The sequence below is a fragment of the Mollisia scopiformis genome (assembly GCF_001500285.1).
Source record: "Mollisia scopiformis unplaced genomic scaffold LY89scaffold_35, whole genome shotgun sequence".
Lineage (NCBI taxonomy): Eukaryota > Fungi > Ascomycota > Leotiomycetes > Helotiales > Mollisiaceae > Mollisia > Mollisia scopiformis.
In genome coordinates this window covers 461,546-476,995 of record NW_017263615.1, presented here as the reverse complement: position 1 = coordinate 476,995, position 15,450 = coordinate 461,546, and the positions used below count along the sequence as shown (strand labels likewise).

The following is a 15,450-nucleotide window of genomic DNA, read 5'->3' as shown; positions in this document are numbered from 1 at the left end:
CAACCATCGAGCTGCTTGCGGCTTTTGCAATTCAAATGTTTTAAACCAGTCGAAATTTATGGAGTGACTCCAATCAGTGCACTAGGCGCCAAACTTCAGATGGGCGGGGTGGAGCTGCAAGTCACTAAATCTACAGGGGCGCACCATTAACTTTCCAGGACTTCACAGGCTCACATCACTATTAAAACTTTCCAAGTTGTTAAATTTGCACTCTGTAATTGATGCACTATTCTGTGATGACAATCAGAACTCTGCTCAAGCTCAAATTCTCCAACGTTCCTCCAATCCCTTGTCACCTCAAACCCCAATAACCCCACTCTCCTCCACATGCGCCACAGCAGTCTTCTCCATATCCTCATGATGGATCTGTTTCTCCACCGCAACAACCGCCTGATCAGCCAGCTCCTTATCCTCAAACAAGAACGCCAATTCCTCCAGCGTTCTACCAGCCGTCTCAGGATACATGAAATAAATGAATATGAATTCAAACGCTATCCAACCACAGTAGATAGCAAGGAATTTCCAGTCGATGGCATCCAATGCGACGGGGTTCACGTTATTGGAGAAGAATCCACCGATCTTGCCGAAGATTTGCTCGATGCCGATACCCCGGGTACGTTGAGAATAGGGGAAGAGTTCGATGAGGTAAGCTAATATTTGTCAGATCTAAGGAAGAGAAGAAAGGGAGGAATGAAAGTCCTTACTATAAGTGAGTGCATTGTTCCCAATATTGTAACAAGGAGAGTAGGCGAAGTAGAAAAACAAAGCAGCCACACCAGCAGCCGAATTGGTCGTATTATGATTCTTTGCTTCTCTTAACTTTTCAAATGAAATGGTCATTGAGATGAAAACCAGGAGCATGCTTCCGGATGAAAGCAAGAACATGAACCTTCTCTTAAACCTAGCAACCACAAATGCGGCAATGGTGGCGGTGATGAGACTCCAGCATGCGTTGGCGAGGTTAATTCTCGTCTTAGCGTAAGAGGAGGTGTATCCCATCATTATATAGAGCAGGTTCTGGTAGTAAGACAGCAAGGTGTTGCCAGACATTTGGGTGAAGAGACCGAGGAAGCTGGCGATGAGAACACGACGACGCATGCCGGAGGTTCGCACCATATCCCACCAAGACTGTTTGGCATTGTCCATCTCGATTTTGATGGTCGATGAGATTTGTGCCATTTCTGCTTTGACGAGAACAGAATCGACGTCGCCTTCAGCATGGTATTTGACGAGAATTGCAAAGGCTTCTTCGCTTCTGTCTCTGCTGATGAGCCATCTGGGGGACTCTGGAAGCATGCTACAATAGTTGTCAGTGCTTGATCACTTTGTAGACATAGTTGAGTAATGAACTCACAAGATGAACACAATTTGAAGAAGTGAGGGGCACATCTGGAGCAGCGATGGGATTCTCCAACTCCAGTCATTCGGAATATTGACCGTCCCGAGAGCGATAGCAGAAGCAGTAATCTGGCCGATGAAATACGACGCATTGAACATTGAAGTCAAAGTCGCACGATCCTTTGGATGTCCCAGCTCACCAATCAAAGATGATCCCGAAATAATGGCGAAGACGATTCCAAAGCCAAGAACCATTCGACTGAAAATGTACATTCCGACTGGAAGAGAATTAGCATTGGCACTTTGGGTAAAAAGTGAGAGGGTTCACTAACGATCTTGGGCAAAACCTTGAAGGAGAGCTCCGATGACCATTAGTACAGACCCCATCATCACGGACCAGCGTCGACCAAAGCGCTGATTGAACCAAGGAGCAATTGGTACTCCAATAATCGAGCCGAGCTGATAGCAAGACGAAACAAATCCCAGCATCCCTCCCGTCAGAGCCTTTTTTGCTTTTGGATCCTTAGGATTCTTGGTTCCAAAATCTAGTAATGGTCAGAAAGTGCCTTCACTAAGGAGATTTTAGTGCAACATACAAGCTTCCCAAGGTGGAGAGAATTGTAAAGTTCCGATAAGCGTCGAATCGAAGCCAGATGTCATCTCTACTCCCATGCAGCAGAGGAACAAACAGACATACATCAATCGAAGGTTCGGCTTTCTGAACCATTTTACCTTATCCTCCTCGACAATGCGAGTGAGGATGGGATCAGAAAGACCATTTGCGCCACCCATTTTGCAATTCTCTGACCGAAAAAACTTGGTCCAAAGTCACAATAAAAGAAGTGAATCAACTTTCCTTGCCGATTCAGTCGCCTTTATCGAAGACGCAAAGAAGAAAAGAAGCCCATCTTAAAACCCCATCCTACGCACCCTTCACCGCAAAGGCTCGGCCATCCTCCTGCGGCGCACTCGCTTGACAAGCGAACAAAGGGGGGCGCACCGGCTATTACTCCAAACAATCAGCCTGAACAAATCCCCAATCCTAGTGCCTTGGTGTTGAAGCGGGGAACGGTGCCAAGCACCCCAGAACGGCCACACGAGGGTTGGTGCAATCTCTGGTCCAAGCGGCTGGGACGCCTCGTAATGAATTGCTACCATTTCTTGGGTCGTCCGCGGCCGAAGCCCGACCTCATGACTACGCGACAGCACCAATCGTGAGCTGGGCGTGCTGATGCTGTCCAGACACAAGGGATTTGGAGATCGTGATGGGTCCGTTTTCCGACGAGTATCGCCGAAGACGAGGGCCGAGGTGGTGAGAAAATAAAGATGCGTCAGGTGCGGGATTCCCTGGGCGGCGGATTGCCAAGGAAACCCAACATGGTTACATTCCCGGACAAGCTCGAAGCAGTAATAATCCATGACAAACACGTCCAGAAACATCGAGACAACCACACGATGATTCGTGGTTGAGACATCCTCTCCGCCGAACTGGTGTATACTTCACAAATTGAAAGAAGGAAAGTGTTGCATCAGGTGTTACTTGCTAACGATATCCAACACGGTTGCAATTCCGGGACTTAATTAAAAGTGTAATTGCAACTGCCTCCTGAAGAAGCATGAGATGCAAGAAAATGATTTGGAGATCAAACGTCTACTGGTCAAAAACCTAGGCATCACGAGTTTAATTTCACAATACCAACATTGGTTCATTAAATATACGAGATTCACGAGACACGAAAATCGGAGACTGAAAAGCTGGTGGCACCTTCCTGACAAGATTACTTGGGATTTGATCAGCAAGTGCTCAAGAATGGAAGACGCAGGGCGTGGATGAAGGAGTAGCTGCTCCACATTCTGTTGGATGGAAGGCCTTTCGTACAAGCCGAAAATACTTGACAGGCAAGGATAAGTCGGGAGGTGGTTCTCTAGACGGCGTTCTTTTCCATGCTGGAAACAAGTGATCGGAATTCCCCCTGAACTACTTCTCGCTTAGACATTAGCGCAGGTCTTCTGTCGTTTGAGTTTCATCCTTTACATTTCCTTCCAAACTTTAGACTCATCAGTATCCTGCACCAATAAAGATAGTATATGTTTATCTTTTCCTTCTTCTCAACCCTTCCATTTCATAACCATCATCAGAGTTGTGCCTGGTCTTCTTATCCCCATTTTCCGAGTCTATAACTTCAATTCCCCACCGAATATCCCCATGACTTCCTGTGAAGTGTCCTATAAAAGCTTTCGTATCCTCATTATTGAGATCTGTGTATCCAGACGCGGCTTTCTTGGGGCCTCCTAATAACTGATTCTGCTCCAAGAGTTCCCGTAATTTCGGACTGTCGTATACCAACGCCAGAACCGAGGCCAGTGAATCGACATCCCTGGGCAACCTTCTGAAGTAATCATGATCGACCAAAAAGATGATCACTGTAATTACTGCTAAGCAAGCGAGAATAGCTAAACAAATTACAAATGTCGTCGCTGCGGTAATGTTTATAGGCGAGAAGCTCCAATCTGACTCTGTCCAGGCTAGATTTGCTCCCGCATAAGACAGCTGATTCACCGCCCCATACATCCAACTAAGATACTGCTGGCTGTCTCCATATAATTGTGACAATATCGTCGCAGTTTCAGTGTCTCCAGAATCGGGATCTGCGGGAACGGGGACATTGAATAGTTCAGGGACATCGCGCAGCATCAATGTTCGAGTGAGCTGAACACTGCTTCGTCGACTACCAATATTTCGCTCCCACAATGCAGACATAGTTACTGTGACTATTCGTAGTAAGCAGTTGCCACGACCTGTTCTTAATCATTTTGACGACATATATCTAAGAGTGCGGCACCCACACACACCAAAGCGAGTAGCCAATGTCGATTGCGTGCCGCTTTCCATACTGACCAAACAGGTGGAAGGGTGTTGTAGGACAATGTCGCTCCCGTGGACATGGTAACGGGGTGCTTTGCCATGCTCACATACGGTTGCACGCGCTTAAAGACACTTTCGAGCGCTTTCCACCAAGATTTGATGCAGATAGCAACAAGAGTGGGAACAACGGAATATGGAGCCAAAGAAGCAACATAGTTGTTCTTGAACCTTACTTCGTGTGAGTATACTAGACCTGCTTCATATAGTCCAGGGCTCCAAGACTTGGCGAAGAGAACACTGATGGCTGTGATCAGAAATGCCAGTACCAGAAGAAGTGCCAAGCCGCCCCAGCCTTGGAGGACAAATGGACGCCAATCCTTTGAGTAGGTCTTAGTGGGTGGTGGTGGATCTTTCTTCGAAGCTAAAAGGCGTCAGTCAACGGTCTGGGTTGGAATCTGACAAACAAACCAATTTTCTCGAGGTTCTCATTCTGAATGATTAGGCCCCCTCGATCTAAAGCAAAGGTCAAAGTCTCTAGCCTTTTCTTGATCAGTGGGTCAGGCAACACGTCAAGACCTTGGAACAGAGAGGACGTTTTCTCGGATTTCAGTAATGAGGCTATTGCTACTGCTGGTGCAGGATCTCGATCTAAGTTCAAATTCCGGCGTGAAGCTCTTGAATGGAAGAAGACCAGAAAAGTCATGACTGTGGTCAGGAAGAGTATGCTGGCCAAAGTGATACCAATCCCGGAACTTGCCACAATCCTTTGCTTTTGGATTGTCATGGACCCTGCTAGGGGAGGTGAGATCAAAGGCGTGGCTTCACCAAAGGCAGCAAGCACTGATTCCCCAAAGAAACGCTGCAGTACCTGTTGTGCGGTTGAGATGAGATCAGGGTCGGCAAGCATAGCTGTCACATTGTAGCCATACTTAGCAGCGAGTGGGAGCGCAGGTCCCACATAAGATCCCCCTTCTTGACTGACATTGAGCTTGTTCATCCAATAATTGTTGAAGAAAGCGTCGTTGAACATCCCAGAATCAAAATTCGTCGAAGGAATGGCGTTCGTGCTTTTGTTGAACATTTCCTCACTAAAGGCAACTGAAGTATTGGGAGCCGAGATGGAAAGATCGACGTTGAGATCTGCTGAGACATAACTTGTGCTACATAGATAGCTCCGGAGTTGGAACGTTGATGTGTTACTGACAATTCCTGTATCGTTGAATTCGTTGCTGAAGGTGGCATTAAAAGGCGTGTTGATATCTAGAATATAACGGCCTTGGCAGTTTTGTGTTACATTGACCAAAGATGTTTGATTATTTGTGATTGATTCTGTGATCGTAGAGAAGTTTGACGTCGATATGCCGGTATTGACCCACCAAGCACCTTCTTCCATAATTGGATAATAGGTTGCTACCTCCTCTTCGTTATCAGGAGCACTTTCAAGTGCGCTCGAAACTGGTGGTGGCCCGACAGCCACTTCAATTCCGACCTGGCAACCGTCGGAGGATGAGAGCTGGAAGGACGTTAGACCTAGGTTGGAGAGCGTCATTGGCATGCAACTCAGTTGAGCTTGGAGAACTGGCACTTCTGCAGTCCAGTTCTGAGATGCTTCAGGCACTGTAGCTCCTAGCGGCACTTCGTTCAACGTCGTCGGCCAAAACGGAGTGATGGCATAGTTGTCTGTCAGCCAGACCGAGGTACTCAGATTCAAGACCAATGCTGACACACTTCTAAAGTATGTCTCATCATCTGGGCTGATACTGAAAGTAGAATTTTGTATCGATTTGAAGGTCGCGAACTCGATGCTTTGTGACATAAGGGTCAGTTCGGACGAGAAAAACGCTGCTGACAGTGGAGACAGAACAAAGGACCCAATGATGTTCATGAAGGCTGCATAGAACAATGTCTGACTCCAGCGACCGCCGTTTTTCCTGCGGCTCAAGGCATCCATCGGATCATGCCACCAGGAACGAGAGCCTAATAACACAGTAGTTGCTGCATTTTCCGGAGAAGGACTCGACAACCTGGAAAATACCTCCGTACGGCGCACATCTTCGATCAAGAGAGACTCTAAGATGACAATGAGGACAGCCACAAGTGTTGGTGTGAACCTCCAGCCAAAAAGAAGTATGGAAGTGCCGTTGTCGTCACCTAGTCCGCTGCGCGACCAGGATAACCAGGTCAAAAGGATAACGACTATGGCGAGAGCTGTCGAGATGAAGCCAAGTAAGAAAAGGTAGATCCCTCCCAAGGTAGTTGGTCGCCAACTGTAATGGTCGCTGAGAGGATAGTCTTTGATGGATGGCAGCGAGAGGCTCTGGTAGCTTGTTGGAGTGCGAATACTGATTCTACCATGCGGCTTCAGATTTGATTCGGTCACATGTTCGAGGTTTGCGGGATCCAAATTGCGACTTTCCGCATCGTGAGAGTGGATGAAGGGCTCATTCTCAGGTTCCTCGAACTCGGTCAAGATTGTCGTGCCATTCGAGGGAAAGGCGGTCCGTCGGTCGCTCCCAGCCCTGGGAGTCGTAGGCACTGGTCGGCGTGGAATGTTCATGGCCCTTACGCCGTTGGCAGCAGAGAAGATGGTGACTGTAACTGAGGGTTCATCGGTTCTGGGACAATCGATGGAGATGAAAGTGAGATTCTTGTGTGACTTACGGAAGAAATGAGGCTCAAAATAGCCACTCATGGACTGTGCCGCAAGAGCAGCAAGTACCGAGCGGCACTGTGAATGTTGGATTGTTGGTTCTGTGATTCATTCATTATTTGACGAATCGCGAGTCTCTCGGAGGCTCAGCTCGCGTTGGCGCGCGCACTCGCAGGAAGGCGTCTACCGAAGCCCCTCAATCAGGAATAAAGACGCCTCCTAACTTTATAAGATTTCCATAAGATACAATTTTCGGATGGGAAGCTTGAGCGATATCAGCTATTGCTTCGAAGGCCTCAAGGCCGGTGTGCTCTGGGATATCACAGTCTTAAAGACACCTCAGCAAAATTGACCGCGTACAACGTTCAGGTTTAAAAATAAACATATTTTGGTGCCTTGAAGATTTGTCGGCAGCGTGATGTAGTTTCACAATTTAAACTTAACTGTATTACAATTGTAAACTTGAAAGTAACACCGCACTATCTGAAGCCCAGTAGGTTATCAAAGTAAAGTGCGACATTCAACAGTCGCAAGGAGGCAAAGAGAGGAGAGCACGTGATTGTAATTCTAACTCTTACGCCTGGATGGATAGAGCCTACTAGGAAGGGAAAATAAATTATATTGAGTAAGAAGAAGTAGGACTTTATTCTTCATGATTGATTATCGAAATCGTTTGTCCCTTGTGATCGTCAAAAGGCAAGTCACGGATCACGAAGAGGTTGATAAAAGTCACTGCCTAACGGAGGATACCATTTGACCAGGCATGAATACAAACTACACAATTACCTTCAGATACAGTACGACCCGAAAGACTGGAAAGGAGCCTGGCGTGTAATGCTTCTGCACCTGATGAGCTGGTTGGTTTTGAGATGTGCTTGATAAGACTCCGAAATACAGTCAACTAGGAGTGCACCCCAAGACTTTGTCCAACATTTCTTGTCCTGAGATCGTCTCTTTCCCAGAACAGAAATCGCATCTCGTATGACCACATGTGGTGTCTGTGCCTTTGATTTTGAATTCGCAACGCTTGTCAGATTTATTGTCACTGGTTAGGCACTAGAGCGCGGTCGGGTCAGCCTACAGAAATGCCTCGCCGTGAGGCTTGGCACGGGAACTCACGAGATGACAAGTCCAGCTTTCAATCTTGACGTTCTTTCTCAAGGGCGTAGCTTCGCGCATGATTGACGATGAAACGTTTCTTTGGGCTGTGGTAGTTTCAAAAAAAGCGGCTTAGCTTTGAAAGCATCAAGAATACTCGTTCCGTGTATTTCTGGTCCATTTTATGGATTTTTTACCTCCTGGGCAGAGTCGTGAAAACATTCACGATCCAGTGTAGGACTCATGGCGAAATGGTTTTTCGTGACAGAGCTGACTCGAAACTTCGAAAGCAAAGATTTATACACCTTTGAGGCTCTGATAGAAAACATCCACGAACCTTTATCTTCTATAAAGTTGTGAATCCGAAATCTCACGCTTAACTTCGCCAAATTCGGCCCGTTGACGACACGTGGCTCGATTCTATTTTGCAGGGGATTCATGCGCCACAATATACACCCCAGATTGAAGAACGTGGCCACCTCCAGCTTATGTATACAAGTCTGAACCACAGAGACTTAATCATACCGAGCTTTCACCTCAGCAACGTGAGATATTGACTGTGCCTGTGTAAGCTAACGAAACGTCGAGGTCTATTTCTGCTCAGCAAAACACATGCAAGAATAACTCAAGTTGATTTGTGCACAGAACAGGTGAACATACTGCAGATGTAATTAATTTATTTATCCACCGCACGGACGAACATACTGCGGAAAGCTTTCTATCACGATTGCCAGGATATAATCCTATTCTTCCAACGAATGGCCAAACAAGGTGACGGGGAGATCGGAAAGTAATTTATGCTGTGGCTCGTGTCTTCATCCCAATGAGGGAGTTGCATAAGATGCGCAAATTAACGGACTCGTAACCTGGCCGAAATGCCCCTTCTGTGCCCCAAATTGGTCTTGAAAACTTAGTCGAACGGGGACGTCCTCGAGTTTCTCGGGAAGGAGCATTGGTAATGTTGGACATTTCCCACGAGATCTTAATGAAAATCTTTGAATGCACGATCGAATTTCACGTCAAGGTACGTCGGCATGGACCTGCTTTTCTCCTGGCGTTCAGCTCGTCAGAAGCATAGCCTCGTTACAGCTCACTCCTGCATAGCTTGAACACGGCTCACTTTCTCTAGCACACCATCATACATCATTCGTCCACAATCCATATGCACCCCCCTCTTCGGCGGCGCAATCAAGCATATTTTGCGGCCCCAGCTTCCGAATTGTACAATGTGAGAGCCAAATCCGATCGGTTCTAGGCCTCCGTTTGCAAGATTTGAGCATACGGCCCCCCTTTTATATCTCAAGATAGGATATGAACCTCCAACTTTTCGCTGGTCTCCATCGAAAATCCTCCTTGATATCAAGTGTCGAAACTCTATTCCATCTCAAGTCTTTGGAACAAACTTCACCATGCGCTTGACCATCCTCGTCACCGCGCTCTTTCTCGCCTTGGCTCATGCCATTCCTGTCGATGACACAGCAGATGTCGCTTTGACTGCCGCGATGCAGAGTACGATCGACTTAGCAAACGCAGTGTTACAGCAAGCCGGGGTAGAACAAACCGAGCGGGCTTGCGACATTAACTTCCGCAAATGCTATATGGTAAGCAACCATGACCATCCTGCCAGCACGTTGGATCAATAGCTGACCTCTACCTCGCAAATAGAGATGTACTGGGGCTCCGACTTGTTATGCTGTAAGGGACATGACTTTCTGCCTTTGACTTATCAGCTAACGTCAATTGATAGGTTTGCTTTCTCAAATATTGCAATTGAAGGGGTTACCGTTGTGCAGAATTTGTCATCTATTGTAGGATATGAAGACCGAGGAGCTGAAAGGGTTCTGCTCCGTGTTGTAACGATATTTCTGGAGGTTCCTTGCAATATTCAAGGTTGAACCGAGTTGACGAATTGTAAGATGGTATCTGTGAGCTGATGTGCTGGAGTTCAGGCTGGGTATCAAAATGGGGCATATACCAGCGCTGTAAGAGGGATTGTTGTTTGGAAAGCTGTTTCCAGTTTTCTATCTGGGTTGACTGTTCACTTCAATTCAAGTACTCATGCTAGCATGACATATGTTCTTTCCCTGGGTTGTTTTGTCTCTTCTTGAATTTCTGGCTGATGTGCGCTTCGCTACCTGAATTGACCGAATGTCTCATTGACTTGAATGGATCAGAGAAATCTACACCGTCTACTATCAGAGAAAGATCCACAGGTTTGGTTGAAGAGTCTCTATGTATCGTGTCTGAGTTCAAAACAACTTTTATCGTTGAACTAATCGTGCGCTCATTGCGAAAAGGGTATGACGCTTCACTGCTTAGTCGAGGTTGAAAACAAGTATATCTTCATCTTCTGCATTTCAGGGCCCAGAAAAACGGAAGCTGAAGCACCATTGTGGTTATTTTAGGCTTCGATCAATCTCAAACCCTGTAAAATTGATTTGGGGTCAGCATATCTCGAGTGCGGGGTAAATTTTGTATGCCCCTGGTGGGGCAATCATCGGCCCCACATGTTCACTGAGCTGTGCAGTGAGATTCATTCCAAATCATGTTTCTTCATATCACTAGTAAAGAAACTGTAACAAGAAATAGAAAGGACAGCGGGAGCTTCAATATAAGAACTGCTTCCAACCTTGAAAGCTTTCTCGCCACCAATCCACAATGTCACTCCCTCTCTTCACAGACCCTGGAATCCTCTGGGTAACCTCAAAAATAACCCATCCAGACCACCTCTCCGAGCAGACCTACCTCAACTGGTACGACAATGAACATATTCCCGAAGTCCTCTCTGTAACGCCCATTGCCTCCCTTCTTCGATTCCGGAATCTAGATCCCAATGCTGAGCGACCATACCTTGCAACATGCCCGCTCCAAGATATGGCGGATGGTGGAGAGCTTCGGAAAGTGAGCGTTAAGAGTGAAAAGCTCCCGGATGATAGTGGAGTTCTGGGTGGGAGCTCGCATGACTGTGCGGATTTGGATTATAGATTCTATCAATTGATACAGAAGTATGAACCGAATGGAAGTGAAGCAACTTTAGGTAAGGAGTTTGACTGCAAAGCAGTCGAGTAATGCTAAATTTGAACTCTAGGCAAAACGAAAACGATTGTGACTGGTGGATTTGATATGGGACCAGAAGTTTCGGAACAAGAATTTCACGACTGGTACGACAAGGAAGTCAGTCCTTTTCATCCTTACTCTTCGTGTAATTACTCACCATAATCAGCATCTCGAGCTTCTCTCCCAGCTCCCAGGCTATCTCCGCACTACACGATACAAGTTACTCAATCACCGTACCAACGCGGAAGCAAGAGCAATCAAAGGCCTACCATCAAGACCAAATGATACTGCGATAGAAAAGACCGAACCACCTATGTTCCATGCAGTTCACGAGTTCTCGATAGAAGAACTTGATAATGAAGCGGCGATGAAAACGATTGGGACGGAACGGGCGAAGAGGATCTTTTCGAATGCGACAAAGAGTGAATATGCTGTATATAGGCTTGAGAAGAGCTTTGGGGATGGAAAGTTCCACCATTGAACCATGGGAGGCTGAGGCGATGGTCTGGAGTGGTGGAGCATTGGAAGCGAGAGACTTGATCTGTATGGAAACAGCGTCGTGGCATTGATCTCGCTTATCAAAAGGGGGACCTTGGCATTAAGTCTGCTATGTGAACGCTATCTTGACTTGAAAGGCTTTGGAGTAAAGAAGTGCTACAGATGTTGGATCATGTTCTTCCTACAAGGATAAAGTTTTAAAACTCAAACAGCACCTCAATCTTTAAGTCTGCACATTTTGCGCATTTTGCGCTGAGCGCGCTCTCCTCACGATCCTGATCGAATGTCTGGCATCTGTTTGGTGATTGATGTTCCTTCTATCTCCACTCAATCGACATTAAGGACTTTGATAGAGACAAGTTCCTTCAAATAAAACTCAAAAGTCAATCGAGCCTGTCAATAACTTTCAGGTCAACCATAAGCTCAACGTCAATCTCAACGTCACTATTGGTACAATACATAGTACAATCCTCCAACACGTTTCCCTCTTCCCATTTCCCAGATTTTCAATTCAATCCTAACTCCATGCATCTTACACCTAGCATTTCAAGTCATCTCGCCCACAGTTCGAATACTCAGAGCTCCAGCCCTTCAAGATGCACAACCGGAACATCCACAATCCCATTCAACAAAACCCTCACCGCAAACCAAGCAACAACCATACCAGCTGCCACCGTCGCAGCAACCTTACTGCTAGCCTCGTTCTTTGTCCCATCGCTAGACTGAATTCCAGTCACAATAGCTGGCGGGAAAGCTGTACCAGTCGGCGCCGTCGAGTCACCGACCGGACAGACGCCTCGACTTTGCAAGACGGAATTGGGAATTGGATCCCATGTTGGACCAGGATTTTGACTCATTGGCGTAGATGAATTTAATGGTGCGAGAGTCAAGGCAATTCTGTTTGGTGATGATTTCCAAAGGAAAGGCTCGAAGGAAGGAGTCGCGCGACGAAGATGATTCGTTGATCGGGTCGTGGCGGAGCTTAGAAGTGCAGAGACTGTTGGTACGTCTGCGATGGTGCCCATATTGTTCAAGTCTGAGGCGGTTGTGAATATGTGGCTCAGGAGAAAGAGTGTGAGCGTGAATAGTTCGCTGCGAAAGAACATCCTGTATTTCCCCCCTAGTCTCAAATTTCTGAATCGCAGAGGGTCCTCGATGAAGTATTTGAAGTCTTGAACGTGGTTGCCTGAATTATTTTTTGAAACGCTGTTGGAGTTGTTGTGGCTCAGTCCCAACAATGACTGAATCCTCCACTAAATAATATACTAGGTAAGCAAAAAGGCAGACATCGAGTAAGCAAACGCAAGAAGCTCCTCATTCACTGGACGATTCGCATATTCTGCGCCGTGATGAGCAAACAATTCATTATTCACTAACAGTCTTGAGTCAAGGCAGCGATTTTTGACAAAGAATATCTTTTGCTGAAAACAACCTATTGTTGAGTTATGAGAACCTCTTTATTCCCGGTTCTTGATATCTTCATCTCGACGAATTATCATTAACCCACAAATAAAGGGGTGCAAGAAAATGAGGAAATCCTTCCTTTGGAAAACAATCTTACCAGTCTGCCTGGCGACTCGAACAGTAGGATTTGGTATTTTTTGGGTCTCACCTAGCCCAATACTTCGTGTAAATCCTCTCCCCACTGAACTTCCAGACGATCAAAGAAACTTACTCCTTGACAGTACGAAGCAACACTCATCGTACCTTCGTCGCCACCGACAATTCCTGGAATCATCAATCACTCCAGCATATGGCCTGGCCTCCAACCTAGTCCCACAGACGCAGTGTTACAAAATGTGATCGCCGACATGACCGGGAACTGGAGTTTCTGGCCTGAATTTTGTTGCTCGCCTGATACACATTTGCAGGATGAGCAAGATGGTGAGTACTTGAAGAAACTTCAGTAACAGGACTGATTGATGTGTGTTGCAGTTTTTACCGGAGATTTGGTTACCAGCATATTCACCAAAAACACCACTTCAGGAATCTGGACAGATAGCACAATCATCACTCGAGGCTCTATCGGGACAGCAGCTGGCTTCCCTCCCTTCCAAGGATCCTTTACTTTTGATCCTTCACAATACGGTGGGTACCCCCTTCGCTCATGCGGACGTGGTAGCTAATGAGAATAAATTAGGAACACATAATGAATACACAATGGTACGCTGCCCGATGATTGATTCGAAACAGTAAAGATTGAAACAAAGAAAGAACGAAAGCTGACAGCAAGGATCGGTAGGCATTGGTAGACGTAGAAATCCACAACAACGGAACATGGAACTACGGCACAGTATCATTCCAGAACCTTATCATCGAATCTCAAACCATAGAAACAGACTGGTGCTTGAAGTTCGTTTCCCGTTTCCCGAAAAAGAATGATATGAGCTAATGGAAGTGTGAAGGCCACCGAATGAAAATACACATCAGTCTGCATGGACCTTCTCAACACCTAGTGTGAGTATTGATCGAGAGAAGGGAACAACAACTTGTTGCATTGCGAGTGTTGTTATGAATGGGCCATGAAAGAAGTTTGAAAATGATGGAAGGTGAAAGTTGTTGGTGGAAATGAGCGGAGGCGCAGACTTCTGCCACACTGCTGGTCTGGTGGAGCAAAACAAATATTCGATACCCAAGATAGACACTATTCCTAAGTAAAGGCTGCTGGGGAGGATGTATTCTTATTCCGCAAATGCATGATCATTTTGACCGTGACGGACGTCCGTATCTTTTCGGCGACTTTGGTACCATCCTCGGAAGGTAATGTCCCCATTCCCATGCGCGATGGCACTTGCTCTTCCGTGATGTCGTACGATGAATGGAACGGCTTCTGTTATGTGGGCGGTCTCAACTTATCAATGTGATTCTGCTTTCTCGATGGAAGCGGTGCCGTTGAGCTGCCTGAAGGCTCTTGTGCTTTGGCTGCTCAGTTCCTTTCTTTTCAGCCCCGCGGGCCGACGTAGTCGTTGAATGGCCTCCCTTACTGAATAATCCTATAACCATTGCCAACAGCTCTCGTCACCCCATCTCTCCTCCATGGTCATTCTTCCAAGTACCAGCATAATGGTGGGTAACGAGCTTGGGCCCTTGATCATCAGGATACCCACTCTGACTCGCCGCAAACGCATTCCCCGGCAATATCAACACATCTCCAATCAACTTCGGTTCATGCAGACCCGAAATATTCCTATCATCCAACGTCTCCCTAAGTACTAACTCCATACTCTTCATGATAGACCTCGTCATCCTCTTCGGTCCAGTAGCATCGACCACCTCACCCACCATTTTCGTAGTCAACCCAGAAATCGGAACGTTGTTCTCTTCGGCCTTTGTCTTCATCCCTTCCAGAATGTCGTTGATTACCATCATCATGTGTGGTGAACCAGGTTTCGCCATGATGGTCCAGGATGCGAATTGAGAATGTAGAAAATCGTCATCTTCCCAGGCCCAGTCGAACTCTAATCCTACAACAAGCCCCGCTTCTGCTTTGTATTGCTCTGGAATCCAATTGTGTATCGGCTCGTCCTCGCAGGAGACGTCGAGGTCGCTCCATATTCCTCCTTCAGCATACAGAATCAAGTATCGAAGGAGGTCGGCTTTCAGGATCGGGATGGGAAGCTGAAGGTAAGTGTCGACAATGTCGGGTCTGTTTGCGTAGTATTCTTGTACATAGTAGTCTCCAGAGGCATCTGTGAGAAACTCGTGACGGTAGGTAGGGTTCTTCGTCAAGCAAGAATCAATCCATCTAGTTGCGTCGTCGCTGAGACCTTTAGGTCCAAGTTTGTACCACATTTTCTCGGGAATAGCGGTCGGTGTTTGTATCATTGTCTCGGGCACGGTAACCGTGACTGTGACTGTGACTGGAGTCGGAGTAACTAGTACTTGACGCTCAACAGTGACAGTAGTCTCTGCTTTCAAAACCTCTGCCGACACAGCAGCAGCA

The 15,450-nt window shown here is 46.7% G+C and overlaps 8 protein-coding genes across 8 annotated transcripts; 3 read left to right on the top strand and 5 right to left on the bottom strand.

Moving 5' to 3' along the window:
* Positions 1–202: 202 nt before the first annotated feature.
* Positions 203–2,621, bottom strand: LY89DRAFT_660131 (hexose transporter-like protein). The gene is made up of 5 exons (XM_018212540.1): positions 1,935–2,621; positions 1,671–1,883; positions 1,355–1,616; positions 705–1,297; positions 203–650 (listed from the first exon to the last, which is right to left on the bottom strand). Exons 1-5 carry the CDS (start codon positions 2,128–2,130, stop codon positions 298–300), a joined length of 1,617 nt encoding a protein of 538 aa, XP_018062218.1. The 5' UTR covers positions 2,131–2,621; the 3' UTR covers positions 203–297.
* An 809-nt stretch (positions 2,622–3,430) lies between these two features.
* Positions 3,431–6,960, bottom strand: LY89DRAFT_789522 (uncharacterized protein; the record flags this gene model as incomplete). Its single annotated transcript, XM_018223264.1, has 3 exons — positions 4,673–6,960; positions 4,158–4,625; positions 3,431–4,110 (listed from the first exon to the last, which is right to left on the bottom strand). The coding sequence occupies exons 1-3, from the start codon at positions 6,894–6,896 to the stop codon at positions 3,431–3,433; spliced, it is 3,372 nt and encodes a 1,123-aa protein (XP_018062217.1). The 5' UTR covers positions 6,897–6,960.
* A 577-nt stretch (positions 6,961–7,537) lies between these two features.
* Positions 7,538–8,460, bottom strand: LY89DRAFT_691542 (uncharacterized protein). The gene is made up of 2 exons (XM_018216352.1): positions 7,974–8,460; positions 7,538–7,910 (listed from the first exon to the last, which is right to left on the bottom strand). The coding sequence occupies exons 1-2, from the start codon at positions 8,031–8,033 to the stop codon at positions 7,752–7,754; spliced, it is 219 nt and encodes a 72-aa protein (XP_018062216.1). The 5' UTR covers positions 8,034–8,460; the 3' UTR covers positions 7,538–7,751.
* Positions 8,461–9,361: 901 nt separating this feature from the next.
* On the top strand, positions 9,362–9,726 carry LY89DRAFT_742626 (uncharacterized protein; the record flags this gene model as incomplete). Its single annotated transcript, XM_018220847.1, has 3 exons — positions 9,362–9,553; positions 9,618–9,647; positions 9,700–9,726. The coding sequence occupies 3 exons, from the start codon at positions 9,362–9,364 to the stop codon at positions 9,724–9,726; spliced, it is 249 nt and encodes an 82-aa protein (XP_018062215.1).
* Positions 9,727–10,527: 801 nt separating this feature from the next.
* Positions 10,528–11,645, top strand: LY89DRAFT_725586 (uncharacterized protein). The gene is made up of 3 exons (XM_018218988.1): positions 10,528–10,989; positions 11,041–11,126; positions 11,176–11,645. Exons 1-3 carry the CDS (start codon positions 10,611–10,613, stop codon positions 11,488–11,490), a joined length of 780 nt encoding a protein of 259 aa, XP_018062214.1. The 5' UTR covers positions 10,528–10,610; the 3' UTR covers positions 11,491–11,645.
* Positions 11,646–11,852: 207 nt separating this feature from the next.
* On the bottom strand, positions 11,853–12,996 carry LY89DRAFT_353588 (uncharacterized protein). The gene has a single exon (XM_018206948.1). The coding sequence runs from the start codon at positions 12,611–12,613 to the stop codon at positions 12,083–12,085; it is 531 nt and encodes a 176-aa protein (XP_018062213.1). The 5' UTR covers positions 12,614–12,996; the 3' UTR covers positions 11,853–12,082.
* Positions 12,997–13,034: 38 nt separating this feature from the next.
* LY89DRAFT_742623 (uncharacterized protein) lies at positions 13,035–13,899 on the top strand (the record flags this gene model as incomplete). Its single annotated transcript, XM_018220846.1, has 5 exons — positions 13,035–13,136; positions 13,193–13,391; positions 13,443–13,595; positions 13,648–13,670; positions 13,750–13,899. The coding sequence occupies 5 exons, from the start codon at positions 13,035–13,037 to the stop codon at positions 13,897–13,899; spliced, it is 627 nt and encodes a 208-aa protein (XP_018062212.1).
* A 626-nt stretch (positions 13,900–14,525) lies between these two features.
* LY89DRAFT_600960 (uncharacterized protein) lies at positions 14,526–15,332 on the bottom strand (the record flags this gene model as incomplete). Its single annotated transcript, XM_018210174.1, has 1 exon — positions 14,526–15,332. The coding sequence occupies one exon, from the start codon at positions 15,330–15,332 to the stop codon at positions 14,526–14,528; it is 807 nt and encodes a 268-aa protein (XP_018062211.1).
* Positions 15,333–15,450: the final 118 nt, after the last annotated feature.

Bases quoted from the DNA above. Each gene is read 5' to 3' on its own strand.
- LY89DRAFT_660131 (XM_018212540.1), bottom strand. From the start codon at position 2,130: ATGGGTGGCGCAAATGGTCTTTCTGATCCCATCCTCACTCGCATTGTC. The intron at 1,884-1,934 runs GTATGTTGCACT...GACCATTACTAG, and splicing joins CTCTCCACCTTGGGAAGCTT to ATTTTGGAACCAAGAATCCT. The intron at 651-704 runs GTAAGGACTTTC...GACAAATATTAG, and splicing joins GAACAATGCACTCACTTATA to CTTACCTCATCGAACTCTTC.
- LY89DRAFT_691542 (XM_018216352.1), bottom strand. From the start codon at position 8,033: ATGCGCGAAGCTACGCCCTTGAGAAAGAACGTCAAGATTGAAAGCTGG. The intron at 7,911-7,973 runs GTGAGTTCCCGT...ACCGCGCTCTAG, and splicing joins AAAGCTGGACTTGTCATCTC to TGCCTAACCAGTGACAATAA.
- LY89DRAFT_725586 (XM_018218988.1), top strand. From the start codon at position 10,611: ATGTCACTCCCTCTCTTCACAGACCCTGGAATCCTCTGGGTAACCTCA. The intron at 10,990-11,040 runs GTAAGGAGTTTG...TTTGAACTCTAG, and splicing joins TGGAAGTGAAGCAACTTTAG to GCAAAACGAAAACGATTGTG. The intron at 11,127-11,175 runs GTCAGTCCTTTT...CACCATAATCAG, and splicing joins ACGACTGGTACGACAAGGAA to CATCTCGAGCTTCTCTCCCA.
- LY89DRAFT_353588 (XM_018206948.1), bottom strand. From the start codon at position 12,613: ATGTTCTTTCGCAGCGAACTATTCACGCTCACACTCTTTCTCCTGAGC.